The sequence below is a fragment of the Gopherus evgoodei genome, chromosome 1, assembly GCF_007399415.2.
Source record: "Gopherus evgoodei ecotype Sinaloan lineage chromosome 1, rGopEvg1_v1.p, whole genome shotgun sequence".
In the NCBI taxonomy this organism is placed as follows: domain Eukaryota; kingdom Metazoa; phylum Chordata; order Testudines; family Testudinidae; genus Gopherus; species Gopherus evgoodei.
This window is the reverse complement of record NC_044322.1, coordinates 122,635,031-122,650,069: the sequence shown is the minus strand read 5'-3', so window position 1 is coordinate 122,650,069 and position 15,039 is coordinate 122,635,031. Positions and strand designations below refer to the sequence as shown.

The following is a 15,039-nucleotide window of genomic DNA, read 5'->3' as shown; positions in this document are numbered from 1 at the left end:
CCTTAATTGATTAGTTTCCTTAGAGTGTATATGGCAACACCCATTTTTTCATGTTCTCTGTGTGTGTATATATATCTTCCTACTGTATTTTCCACTGCAGGCATCCTATGAAGTGGGTTTTAGCCCATGAAAGCTTATGCTCAAATTCATTTGTTAGTCTCTAAGGGTATGTCTACACTACAAAATTAGGTCGAATTTATAGAAGTCGGTTTTTTAGAAATCATTTTTATACAGTAGATTGTGTGTGTCCCCACACAAAATGCTCTAAATGCATTAAGTTGGCGGACTGCGTCCACAGTACCGAGGCTAGTGTCAACTTCTGGAGCGTTGCACTGTGGGTAGCTGTGAGTAGCTCTCCCACAGTTCCCACAGTCTCCGCTGCCCATTGGGATTCTGGGTTGAGATCTCAATACCTGATGGGGCAAAAACAGTGTAATGGGTTGTTCTGGGTAAATGTCATCAGGCCCCCCCTCCCTTCCTCTGTGAAAGCAATGGCAGACAATCATGTCGCACCTTTTTTCCTGGGTTACCTGAACAGATGCCATACCACGGCAAGCATGGAGCCCACTCAGCTAACCGTCACCCTTCGTCTCCTGGGTGCTGGCAGATGTGGGACTGCATTGCTACACATAGCAGCTCATTGCCTTTTGGCATCAGACGGTGCATTACGATTGGTAGCCATCGTCGTCATATTCCTGGGTGCTCTTTTAGCTGACCTTGGTGAGATCAGTCAGCGGCGTCTGGGCAGACATGGGAGTGACTCAGCCAGGTCATTCCTATCTTCTGCCAAGCACCCAGGAGATGACGATGGCTTGCAGTCGTACTGCACCGTCTGCTGCCAGCCTAAGATGTAAAAGATAGATGGATCAAAACAAAAAATTGACCTGATTTGTTTTGTGAAATCAATGGCCTGCTAAACCCAGGGTTTAGAGTTCAATCCTTGAGGGGGCCATTCTGTGTGACAGTTGTTTGTGTTTCTCCTGGATGCAAAACCACCCCTTTTGTTGATTTTAATTCCCTGTAAGCAGGGGCGGCTCTAGGTATTTTGCCGCCCCAAGAATGGCAGGCAAGCTGCCTTTGGCGGCTTGCCTGTGGGACGTCCCTGGTCCCGCAGATTCGGCGGCACGCCTGCGGGAGGTCCGCTGAAGCCACAGGCCAGCAGACCCTCATCAGACATGCCACTGAAGGCAACCTGCCTCCTGCCCTCGCAGCGACTGGCAGAGTGCCCCCTGTGGCTTGCCGCCCCTGCCTGTAATCCATGTCATCAGTCACCCCTTCCTCCATCAGAGCAACAGCAGACAATTGCTTCGCACAAAACCAGGCGAGGAGGCGACAGCAGTGCAGTGACGAGAGGGACATGGTCATAGATTTCTCACAAAGTACAGGTGGGCAATGTGTCCCGGCAATGTGCACATCATGCTGATGAGCTCTGCAAACACGCTGGCCAAATAGGAAATGAAATTCAAAAGTTCGCGGGCCTTTTCCTGTCTACCTGGCCAGTGCATCTGAGCTGATAGTGCTGTCCAGAGCAGTCACAATGGAGCACTCTGGAATAGCTCCCGGAGGCCAATACCGTTGAATTGCCTCCATACTATCCCAAATTTGACCTGGCAAGGCCGATTTCGGTGTTTATCCCCTCGTCGGAGGTGGAGTAAAGAAATCGATTTAAAGAGCCCTTTAAGTCGAAAAAAAGGGCTTTGTCGTGTGGATGGGGCCAGGCTTAAATCAAGGTAAAGCTGCTAAATTCGACCTAAAGTTGTAGTGTAGACCAGGCCTAAGGTGCCACAAGGATTCCTTGTTCTTTTTGCTGATACAGACTAACACGGCTACCACTCTGAAACAGTGATGCAGAGATCTTTTAGCTTAGGTCTGAGGAGCGTTGCTGCAGAGTGAATGAGGAAACTAAAAGACACCCAAAGGGGAGGGGGGGGAGAGAATGGAACTGATGCATATTTTGGATTCAGACATGAGAACACTTGAGCATGGGTAGATGTTTTCATAGAGAAACAACAGTGGTTCAAGGGAGAACACTAGATTTGTTTACGTATAAACTGATGGCTAATGGGAGTATACCAAAGTTGTTTTGTTCAGGCTAGACAATGGGAGCTGATCATTCCTGGCCATGGGCAGTGTTCCTTGGAGGGAGCTCACAATGCAGTTAGGGGGCTCCAGTATTTTGGATACCAGTAAAGGATTTATTACTAGAATTGGTCTGATAACTACTGAGCTGGGTGTGTGCAGGAGAGGGTTTTCATTAACAACTTTAGCAGAGATCCCCCATCATGCAGTGCTTCCCTGCTTTTCTGATCCCAGAATTCCATGCAGTTCTTGCCTTGAAATCTCTGCTCTCCATTCTGTATGCTAATAGCGATGCATCCTTGTCCTATCTTTGATGCAAATGAGGCTAGGGGAGTTTCCTTAATCCTGTCATCCTAATCCCAAGGATTTAGGTGTCTCCCACTGCCTTTTCATTGCATTTTGTAAGTCTTTCTTCTGATCGGCTTTGGTTCAAGCAGAGGCTGGGGTTGGGGGGTCAGACAGGCTGGATACTGCATTCTGGTTCCCCAGGGACACAGAACTGCTAGGTAACACAGGTCATTGCTAAAAATATTAAATCAAGTAGGGTCAAAAATCAATGCTTGTGAGGCTTTACTAGAAACACACCCACTCAATAGTGATTCCCTATTTACAATTAGATGTTGAGACCTGTCGTATAGCCAGTTTTTAATCTATTTAATGTGTGTCATGTTCACTTTGTTTCATACTATTTTTTTAATCAAAGGTCTGTCAAGTAGTACCAAGTCAAATGCCTTACAGAAGTCTAAGTCGATCACACCATTACCTTTATCAACCAAATTTGTAATCTCATCAAAAAAAGATATCAAGTTAGTTTGACAGGATCTATTTTCCATAAACTGATGTTGATTGGCATTAATTATATTACTTGCCTTTAATTCTCTATTAATCGAGCTGTATTAGCCACTCCATTGTTTTGCCTGCGATCAATGTCAGGCTGACGTGCTTATAATTACCTGGGTCATCCCATTTGCCCTTGTCAAATATTGGCAGAACACAAGAGACTTCATCCTGCCATCAGAATTGTAACTAAACATTTCAACTTCTGGTGAAAATTTCTGCAAAGAATGTGCAGTTAGAAGATATTGTTAATGTTAAATGAGCCTAAAATTATAAATCCCAATAGTATTTTAATTATGATTATGGATTTTATTTTGTAAAAACTATAGGGTTTGAAACAATCGTTTTAGACTGTGGTTGAGTTAAATGAGGGCTCAAGCTCTCAAGAACATGGAGTTTTTTTTCTTTAAACTTTTTTAATGTGAATGAAATGCTCATACAAAGATGGCATGTTGACAGCGATAGAGAATGGAGCCATCTCTTCACAGAACAGACTCTGACAACGAAACTTACACTGCAGTGCCAATGTGCCGGAACCCTTAACTATGCCCAGTCGTTTCCTGGTCTTTCTTCTGAGATTGCTATAACAAGGTGCTTACAGAGGGGCGTGCATGTAAGATGTAGACCATCTACTGAAATCACCATCTTCAGTTCACATAGGCCTGTCATAAACAGATGGTTAAGGGTTAATGCTTCTTTTACCTGTATAGGGTTAAAAAGTTCACCTAGCCTAGCTAACACCTGACCAGAGGAACCAATGGGGGAACAAGATGGTTCAAAAGGAAAGAGGGAAGTTTTTCCTTTGTTTAGAATTTCAATTTCAGTCGGAGTGAGAGAGATCAAGGAACCAGCTTCTTATCAGAGTAGTAAGTTTTAGAAAGGAATAAATAGGTTTATGTTTATTTCTTTGTAACCTGTCTTATGCAATTTGAGGTAGAATCAAATTGGGTATTTGGGTATTATTTTTTTTATGTGTAACTAAAATTGTGCCCAGGGGAACATCTTCTGTGTTTGAAATCTGTTGTCTGTAAGAGTAGCTGGTATGCTAATCTCTCCAGAGAGTTTTCTTTACCTTTCTTTTCTTTAACTAAAAGCCTTTTTTCTTAATACCTGGTTGATTTTTCCTGTTTTTAGATCTGCGGGGATTGGATCTGAACCTCACCAGGGAATTGGTGAAGGAGTCTCTCAGGCTACCCAGGGAGGGGAAGGTTTTGGGGGGACAGGGAGTGATCCAGACATGGAAATTCTAGATGGTGGCAGTGGTACCAGATCTAAACTAGTAATTAAGCTTAGAAGTATTCATGCAGATCCCCACATCTGTACCCTAAAGTTCAGAGTGGAGAAGGAACCTGGCAAGGCCATAGCAGAGCTAGCAGATGATAACAAATATTGGAAACTATCTGGCAGATTGAACTGAACACCTAAGGTCCTGATCTTGCAAAGTCTTATGTACATATTTAACTTCACACAATGTGAGTAGTCCCTCTGACTTCAGCATGGCTACTTGCAGTGCATAAAGTGACAACTGCCTCAGTGGATCATGGATAGAGATGTGATCAGTGATGTAGCTGTGTACTAACTTATTTGTGGTTTCGGCGATCGGGACCAGAGTCTTATGTCAGCAACAGAATGGGAGCTAGTAGAGGGATCAGAACAAAGAGATAATGGATTCACAGTGGCCTGCAACAATGAAGAGGTAAATTGATGCATAATGGAACCTCTTCATCGTGCCCATCCTTGGCTCCGTATATAGTGATTCAAATAATCCACTATTATTTGACAAAGAGGTGACAAAGCATGGATTTCTGTGGGTAGATCCTCCTCCAGGGCAAAGTTTACTAGTAAGGTGGAGGTGCAGGAAGCCATTTTTTACCACAGATGCTATTTGATTATCGATGGTTAATGACAAATCAAACAGGATCCCAAAACTTAGCAACCAGTTTGATGAATGGGGAGAAGTGTGGATTGCCGTGGATGGAAGGAGGAAGACAGGCGTGTCAGCCAGTTCTTCAAAGGGTTTCTTTCATCTGATCCAGCATCTCTTTGGTCTTGCCAAAACATCTGAGTCCAAATGCAGCATAAAATTCTCTCTTCTGATTTGCGGTATAAAACTCTTCTTCACAATGTGGATCTTTATTGCATACCTACCCTGGTTGCACATGTGAAATGACTTCTGTGGGAGTTAGGCACATGGAACAATACAAATTATGCAATCAGAGGGGACTGCACTCAATGAAGAAAGGAGAGAATTTTGCCTGCAATTTTTTAGAAAGCAGTCACTTGATAAGTTAATATTAATTAGTTATATCAATATACTTTTAGCTTATCAAATATTGTGTAGAGCCTTAGGGAGTCGTTCAAATGAGAATTAACAATTCTGTTGATTTATCTATTTAGTTTTATTTATTTATTTTTAAGGTACCACTTTGGTTTGCCGAAATTATTCAGTGCAAGGGTCAAAGGACAAACTGCTTTACAGAGAAGACGCCTTTGCTGAAGGTTTCCTCTGAGGACAATGGGTGGGTTATTTTTATTTCAAATTAAGGATTGCTTTTACATTATTCCTTCTGGCATTCTGATTGTAGGATTGCAGAGAGGCAGCCTAGACAGTAGGGGGTTCTGAGCGGAAGTAGGACTTTAGTGGAATATGATGGGGAAATAGGAAGGAAAGGGAGGAGTAGGTTGTGTGAAGGAAGATGAGAGGAGAGCTGTAGGTTGAGTAACACTGTCATGTAGATACCAGTGCATAGGATTTTCTTCACATATTGCTGCTTCCTGATGCATTGGGGAGCTGAGACAGCAGTGGTGTAAGAAGCTTGTAATGTACTGATGTGTTGGTGTGTATAAAATCCAATCCCTGGTGCACCAAGAGGCCAATTCTTATATGCACTGAGACACTGGCGCATCAAGGGTTCTTCCCCCATGGAGGTACTCTGTGGACTCCCCAGTGAACCAAAGTATGTGTCAAAACATTGATACATATAGACTGGATACCTTCCAACTCCTGCCCCTTCACAGACTCCCTTACACCCCAGCCACCTTTGCACAGTTACCCTTCTCCTTGTGCCCCGTCACACAGCCATACTTCTTTCCCTCTTTACTAGTTTTTTCCACAGGCCGCAGAGATGGGGAACCAGGCCAGAGACTAGCTGCACTCCAGTCAGCCTTCCATGAGTCATCAGACTGGAGCTGTTCTCTTCACTGCAGCAAATGCATGGGGTTTGACAGGGCAGAGATTCACTCTCATGAAGCATAGGTTTGTTAGAGAAGCTGTCTGCACTGCCCAGTTCCTAAACACATGCAATTTACTTGACTCTGTGTAGCTCAGCGGTCGGCAAACTTTCAGAAGTGGTGTGCGGATTCTTCATTTATTCACTCTAATTCAAGGTTTCGCGTGCCAGTAATACATTTTAACATTTTTAGAAGGTCTCTTTCAATAAGGTCTATATATATAACTAAACTATTGTAAGTAAATAACATTTTTAAAATGTTTTTGAGAAGCTTCATTTAAATTCAATTAAAATGCAGAGCCCCCAGATTGGTGGCCAGGACCCCAAGTAGTGTGAGTGCCACTGAAAATCAGCTCGTGTGCCACAGGTTGCCTACCCCTGGTGTAGTTCCTAGAATCTCAGACAGGTAACATTTCTTCCACCAAGCCATCACACTAATAACCTGATTTTGCAAACTTTTAGGCACATGCTTAACTTGATTACCATGAGTATTCCCAGTGAAATCAATCACAGGAAAGTTAAGAAGTGTGCAAATCAGGATATAAATCAGTATATTTTTAAATTAAAGGAAATCATTATTTTTTTTTTATTTATTAAAAATGTTTTGTAGGCTAGATGTATGGCTCTTCATAATCCAGATTTTACCACAGATGATGATTCATGGGATACAGCTCTGCAGAATTTGAGCAAAGGTCTCACCTGGGAAGTGAAATGGCCAGCTTGTCTAGATCTGCTTCCTCTGAGAAATATGAACTCTTGGACAACCTTCATGTCAAGTTCAATTTACCAAAGATGAGGTATGAATCCAGAGCTTGCTTGTTTTGTTTTTGTTACTTCTGCAAGGATCAATAACCAAGGCAGATGTTTTGAAAATGATTTGATTTCTGCAAATGAGTAAAATAACACTCCATATTCTGGGTCATGTTGTCCCATCATTTTTAAGTCAAAACCAAAACACACTTTGAAATTCATCGTGAAATCTGGTTAAGATTTACGGCTCCTTGTTATTACTCACATCTTGTCTTAGGTCTCTTACTAAATACTATATAAGGGAAAAATATGTCTTTATGCCTTTTTTAAAATTATTTGTGTTCATTTGTGAATATATCACAAGATCTTCCACAATAGGTTTTGCTGCTTGGATAAATTTTTGTTTGAATAGTTTAACTACCACTATTTTGTAAATGTATTTTTATTATAATTATAATAGCCTTTTTTATGTACTGTAATGCAAAATGTGCCCAAACCAACCTGCATCCTTCAGTTATCTAAAGTAGGCAGACCTTGTATAAAGTCTACATTTACTTCTTTCTTGGTGTATGGGTTTACTAGTAAATTAAATGTTATCAACACATCCTGAATTTAAGCCTAAAATTGGTCAGTGTTGGCTTTTCCTAGATTTTAGCTGCAGAATCTCTTAGTTCTAGATGCTAGTTCGCTTTGCCCCTTCTAAAAACTACAGCACTCTTTTTATATTCTAGTTGCACCTGCAATAATCACCTAGCAGCATTGCACAGGGTTCAAATATCTTTTATTACTCACATAGATGCCCTGCATCCTGTGCCAGTTTCTAGAGTCTGCCACTCTGTTACAAAATGTTATTTGGCTAAATCACACAATGTGCTTTGTTTAAGCTCACTGCTTCATGTTTATCTTCCAGTTCTAATTAGGGATATTTAAATAACATGGGATTTTCCCTATTCTCCATTGTTGTTGAATAAGCAGAGTAGGCTAACTGTATTGGCTACAGTTAGCACAGCTTGGCTGAATACTGACAACTATACCAGCACTGTTTCTTTGCAATATTAGCAGCTTGAGCCAATATTTGATATTGTTTCAGTCCTCCTTGGTTTCTTTACTTAATCATTTGCAAAACTACACAAGTTTTCATTTTAGGAAAGTGCTATATTTTCTTGGTGGATTTTCCTGTGAGATATTTTGCTGTATTGTTGAATATACATAAGGGCCAGATCCTCAGCTGGTATAAATGAGCATAGCTCCATTGACGTTAATGGAGCTACTAGTTGAGGATGTGGCTCGCAATCACTAAGTTTAGAGACAGAAGGGGAAATTCTGCCCAGATTTGCACCTCATGCAGGCCCATTGGAGTCCAATGGGATTTCCCTGGGAGTATAAATCAGGATAGAATCTGGCACAGAAGTTGTACTTGCATTACTGTGCCAGATTAGAATCGTAATGCAAGACACAGGTTGCTAAATATGGTTAAGTCAAAGGCTGGTTTGTAAGCTGTTAAAAGCGCTGCTCCTGTAATACTAGATGCCAAAAACCAACCAACCAAACAACCCTCTCCCCCAAATGCTATGCTTCATCAATAAAATAACATTTTTCAGAAACTTCTAATTATATCTTGTCAGCTTTTGAGGATGAATTTGTTATTTAAGGACAAGTAGTTATGGACTTCACAATTAACGCCTCTTGATTTCTATTGCATCTTCCAACGTAGTTGTCATCATGTATCTTGTTTCAATAAGAACTGTTGAAACATAATTTGAAAGTGCAGACTGAAGATTTATCAAATGCATTAAATCTAAAATAATCTGAAGAGGGCTTTAATAATTTGTAAAATATTAAAAAATCCCAACAAAGTACGTAAATAGTAGTTTGTTGTTAAGAGGTAGAGAATAGAGGTGGGAGAGAGAAACAAAATATATAATTAAAGACATGTACTGGGTGTTCTTCACACATCCTACTTGGTTGTAGCTCACACGTATTATCAATCCTGAGGTGCTGGTAATTGCTTTTGTAACTTAAAATTGGTCATTGCTGCCTTGAGTTTCAAACCTTTTTTGTTCTGCTATTTTTCATTTTTCAGTAGCTTGGACTTTGATGTTTCTAGATGAAAGACTTTAAATAGACTGAGCCTGCTTCTCCACTGCCCTGCGGCTTGGATCACTCTGTGGCCACCTACATGGTTTCTAATTTTCCCATGAGTGATCTTGATCCTAGGACTTATTTCCATTATGATTCAAACATGACTTCTGAATCTTTTGAAACTTGTCTAATTTAGTTTTCTATTACACAAATGACTCTCTTAATACAGCTGTTTATTGAACTAGAGCCTTCTCAACTAATTCTAATGTCTTGGAATGTTTTTCTCTTTGCCACCATCAGGCTTAAAGCAACCCACTCACTTGGCATTCTATCAGGAAGACAGCCGATTTTTTAATGTTTACTTTTAGCTAAAATACTAGGGAGACATCCATGGTTTTAGTTAACGGAGAGATTTAAGAGACAAATTACACAGCAGAACTCATTGCTACTGTGAATATAAAACAATGTGACATACCCGGGGCACAGTCCAGACTAGTGGGGGCTGTGTCACCCCTGTCCTTGGGAGTCTTATAATGCTTTGTTGTAGTAGCTCCCACCTGGGCCACTCACAAACAGCCTTCCAGCGGGCAAGCCACACGCTGAGGTCTGTGTGTAATTGCAGCCTGACAGCTAAACCCTAGCTCTGACCAGCCTTACTTATACTGCGGGATGACCTCAACACACCCCTAGTCTCAGATCTTCCCCCAGAAATTTATGTTCTGTACTGCCCAGCCCTCTCCAGTACAGTACAAATATATTGTCTGTTATTCCTTAAGGGAATAATATGCCAGCTTATTATTGTAAATAGAGTTACCCAGACACTCCAATTCAAACACACTGGATTAGATAAAACACTAAAACAAGTTTATTAACTTCAAACTATATTAGATTCAAAGATTTATCACCATATGCTTCCAGCAAGGTTTCTGACCAAACTCTTCTGGTCAGGACCCACCCTTCCCCCAAAGTCCATCTTCTGTTTTCCCTTGTCCTCTTAGGAGTGATACCAGAAAGAGAGAGATGGTGTCTTGGAGTGTCTGCCCCTTCTTTTGGTAGTCCTATCCCCCATTTGAGAAGCATTTCCAGCTGGGAGCAAGGTGATAGGCAGTCTAGTGAAGGAAACTCCATGCTGTTTCTTTGCTAAGATATAGATTTTTTGCCCCGCCCCCTTCCTTGCAAAATACTGGCCACTTAGCAGGTAATGGTTCATCAGCCTTATTTCCACCTGTCTGAGGCATCAGCTTGCCCTTTCTCAGTAACTAGTTTGGCCACTCCCCAGACTTATCTGGAAAACATACTTCAGTCATGATTTCAGCTTATATTCAAACTTTATATATAATGTTGCTATGTGCATTTTGCCATGATGTTATTTATCAGCAAGTTATGAGGTATTTATTGATACCTCACAAGGCATATCTTGTACAAACATTATTCCAGTAGCATATAGGGTGTGAGCCCCGGGGTATATTTTCTATCACACATTGATTTTACATATAGTATTGACAAATAGAAAAATAATTAGTAGAGAGAGAGAGAGACCTCCCATGTATAAGAAATAGGGACATAGTTTTTAAATGGTAAATGTAAAAACAGATTACTGGAAAACGCAAATTTTTAATAGAAAATAATTTAATTTAAAACAAGCATGGTTTGACATACTAAATATTTTCCTGAGATTTTAGCATATTTGATGGCATTGAATCTTTTTAAAATAAGTCATTGTTCAGTGTACTCAGGCTCACTGTGATAATGTAAAATATAAATCAAAACCAAGGTTCTGATAGTTTATTTGTGAATGTCCAGAAACTGGTGATGTTTTAAAGAGATAATTTGATTATTGTAGGACTCCAGATGTCTATTCCCTTCTTACATCTATGATTTTTTTCAATAATTTTCAGGGTATATATTAGAAATATTTTGAGGGAATGATCAAATTTTGGAGAAGTCAGCCATGACAGTGTGCCTCTTGTGTAATGAGTAAAATGTATTTAGGGCCCAGCCTTGAAGTTCTCATACAAGGCAAACTCCACTGATGTTAAAAGTAGCTTTGTATTTGTAAGGATGACAAGATTGGGCTCTGGAATGGCAATAGACAATTGCTTGCATTTTAGTGCCCGTATTCAGTACTCTCTGGGGAAACTGAGTTCTCTGGCTAATCATGTTTTTTTCTATGTAAAAAACTTCCGTATGATCAAACACAAATAATGTTTTTTATAAAGTTTGTACAAGTAACATTATTCTTACCTTTCAGATGCTGTTTAAGATTCCTAAAAGTTTCAACTCTTCTTATCTTTGTAGCGGTGTGCTCCGTAAGTATTGGATTTGCAACATTCTTTCATTTAATAAATTAGAATTAAATCAGTGTAATGATTTTAAATTGGAGTTACTGTAATTTAAGGCTAAATTTAATCCTGTCAGGGGAGTGAGGATCAATGGGTAAAAAGATGCACAGGTCTCTTGTGGACTAGTTAAGACTGTCCCACATGCTACATACTGTGCCCCCAAGGGAGCTTGGAGAGGAGGCAGGTCCAGTTAATTAGCATGTATGTCACTGGCAGGTGTATAAAGATTTTGAGATGGCTTCTCAAGCACTGCTTCAAAACTGGGGGCCTTCAGGGGTCAGCTTCTTCCTCTGTCAAAATGTCCACACTAACTCCTCCTTTTCCTCCTCAAACTCTCATGGAACTCCTTGCAGAGTGGAAAACAGGCTCTGCAAAACCTCGTGTGGGCTCTCTGCCTTCCCCAATGGCTGCTAACATGTGGCTGTCGGTATCTCTTTCTGGTCAGCTAGCACAGGGAGGGGAGCTGCAGAAGGCTGCACTCTAGCAGCCATTGGGGAAGGCAGAGAAACTGTCCCATGAATAAAGCTGGGAGGGTGAAAATAGTATAGAGCTTCGTATTTTAGATAATTCCCCCAGACCCAGCCCTTCTTAAAAATCTCTCCCATTTTGCTTGATGCCCTAATTCTAATTCCTCTTTCTTTCTGTCTCTAGAACCCTTTCCTCGTTCTCCTCTGTCTTGTCCTTCTATAATCTCTGCTCTTTCCTTTTTCCTCTTTTCATTATTCTAATACTCCTGTCTCTTTTCCCTGTCCACAAGTGTCTCTTGCCTGTAAATGCTGTGCATGTGTTTAATTTCTGTCTCTAATGAGCTGTAGCTCATCTGTCCTCAAATCCCCCCCTGTAGTCCACTGCCTGATTCTAGTTCTCCCCTCTCACTCTTTCCCTTCTGGGATCCTCATTTTCTCTCCTCCTTTCTTTCATGATTATCCTGGTTTTCCATCCTCCTTGCCTCATATTAACTGATCAACAGTGCTGGTGGAGGCAGCCAGCTCCCGAATAAGTGTCTCCTTTCCTGGCTCTGTTGCTCCTTGCTGTACTATAATGAAACAAATCGAACACTTGAAAGGTGGAGGCAGAAAAAGAATGGAGGGAGACACTGATCCAGGATTCAGTAGCAGTCACAGTGTTCTAGTGGAGGGAAGCTAGAGGAATAGCAGGGAAGATGGCTGAGGAGGGGTCTGCAGTTGTCAGATTGATGCTGTTGACTGGACAGTCCTAATGGAATCTGTGAACTGTTAGGCTGCAAGGCTCTGCAAGTGTTTTGGAGACTGGAAATTATCTGCTTGCCTGACATAAGGAATCTTTTTCTATTTGGCACGATTCCTGTAGCAGAGGGCATAATAAGCATTTGTTTCCCTTCAGCCAGGGAAGGATTTGGGCCTAACTTTCCAGACAGTTCCTTAAAACTAGCCTGCAACTTGGTCCTGGCCAACAAAATGTATGACTTTGCTAGTTTAAATGTGGTGAAGGATTACACCTCAATACCACTCACTCTTTTTCCGAGTCACAGGCCTGGTTTTAAGTTAGAGAAATATCAGCAATTGGAATTAATATACCTGAAAACATTATTGTGAATTATGCATTTGTTTATAAGGTTCAAGAAAGGCCATTTCATATATTTTTTGAGACAGACTGGGGAGATAGGTCAACTCTGTAACAATTCAATGTATGCTCATTTTTTGTTTGTCGTAGATTTTATTTAGCACTTATCCAGATCAAGGAGCACACTGGCAGATGTTGGCTGTGTCACCATTGGAAAGTTACTGTATCCTTTAACATTTTCTTTTGTTTAATAATCAGAGAGCAGTGCGGTCATTGGTTATACTGATAAGCTGATACAAAATGGCTTCTTGGCTGATTACAACGATTTATTTCCTTAGAGTCTGTGATGCTACCTGACTGCCCTTATGGTAGCAAATTAATTTGTTCACAAACCTGTTTCCATAGTAACTTATCTAAATGATAATGAATTGTGCAAAGGCCTGATTTTCCTATTTCTTCAACTGGACACCATTTGACCCCTACTCATGTCTTAAAAAGGGAACTGAAGTTCATAATGAAACCTGACCACAATATGCAAAATGTAAACAGAATTATAAGGTCACAATGACAGAAAAATCTCAAAACTAGTTCCCTTTCATCTGTACAGAGTGTCAGTTTGGTCAGATTTGAGTGATGTTGTGACACCGTGCATCGGATCACAATGACACTCACTGAAATTTGGCCCGGTTACCCTTTTGTCTGGACAGAGGGCTGACTGGATCAAATTTCAGTGATGTTGCAACCACACAGCTGGGGCAATGCTCTGGACTGCTCCAACAGCAGCCGTACTGATGTAGTAGGGGACCACTATTTAAAAGTGCTTGGAGCATCTCCCCCCTCCCCAGCTTCATAGCCTATGAAACTTTGAGCAAGTGCCAAAACCTTGAGGGGAGGGGGGCATTTATTTCATTTCCCCACTCCTGAAACCTCTAATTGGCACCACTGCTTGGAACCTATGCGGAGGTGAGGAGGGAAGACATTTAATGTGATGCTTCTATTACTACTAATGTGAGCTGTTCATTATACATGAGCATTTAGTGAATGATTAAATGCACCAATATTCTGGTGTTGAATCTGAGTTTTTAGTATCTTGAAATCTAAGTATTAGACTATAGGGAATTAACATCTACATACACTGAAAGATTAATAAGCACTGCCAGGCTTGCAGGTAATACATGGTATCGTTATTAGGATAGGATTAAAATTAAAAATGATCTGGACAAATTGAAGAAATGGTTTGAAGTAAGTAGGACGAAATTCAATAAGGACAAATGCAAAGTACTCCACTTAGAAAGGAACAATCAGTTGCACACATACAAATGGGAAATGACTGCTTAGGAAGGAGTACTGTGGAAAGGGATCTGGGGGTCATAGTGGATCACAGGCTAAATATGAGTGAACACTGTAACATTGCTGCAAAAAAAGCAAACATCATTTTGGGATGTATTAGCAGAAGTATTGCAAGCAAGACACGAGAAGTAGTTCTTCCACTCTACTCCACGCTGAGTAGGCCTCAGTTGGAGTATTGTGTCCAGTGCTGGGCACCACATTTCAGGAAAGATGTGAATGAATTGGACAGAGTCCAAAGAAAAGCAACACAAATGATTAAAGGTCTAGATTGAAGGGAAGACTGAAAAAATTGTTTGTTTATTCTGGAGAAGAGAAGACTGAGAGGGGACATAAGTTTTCAAGTACATAAAAGGTTGTTAGAAGGAGGAGGGAGAAAAATTGTTCTTCTTAACCTCTGAAGATAGGGCTTAAATTGCAGCAAGGGCGGGGTAGGAAAAACTCCCCAACTGTCAGGGTGGTTAAGTGCTGGAATAAATTGCCTAGGGAAGTTATGGAATCTCTATCAGGATGGCAGAGATGGTCTAGATAATACTTAGTCCTTCCATGAGTGCAGATGACTGGACTAGATGACCTCTTGAGGTCCTTTCCAGTCCTAAGATTCTATGTTTTTGTTTCTCTTGAATTCTACTGAAGAGGTCATACTTAGGAATGACTGCAATTCTTCTATATTATTTTTGTTTGCCATACTAGTTCTAGAGTGCTACATATGTGAATGGTGAATTAGGGACCAATAGGAAAGGTCTCTGCCCTGAGAACTTATGCATCCAACTAGACAGTGTGTATATGTATCCTCTGAGCCTGGCCTACAAAAGATGAGGGTCTATTAC

At 40.8% G+C, this 15,039-nt stretch overlaps 1 protein-coding gene across 1 annotated transcript in view; it reads left to right on the top strand.

The window, feature by feature from the left end:
- The window catches only part of OCA2 (OCA2 melanosomal transmembrane protein), a 316,130-nt gene that overhangs the window by 41,712 nt on the left and 259,379 nt on the right, over positions 1-15,039 (top strand). The window contains 6 exon segments of the mRNA XM_030571121.1: positions 5,335-5,377; positions 5,380-5,439; positions 6,757-6,811; positions 6,814-6,943; positions 11,230-11,287; positions 13,013-13,085. Coding sequence (XP_030426981.1) covers positions 5,335-5,377; positions 5,380-5,439; positions 6,757-6,811; positions 6,814-6,943; positions 11,230-11,287; positions 13,013-13,085 — 419 coding nt within the window.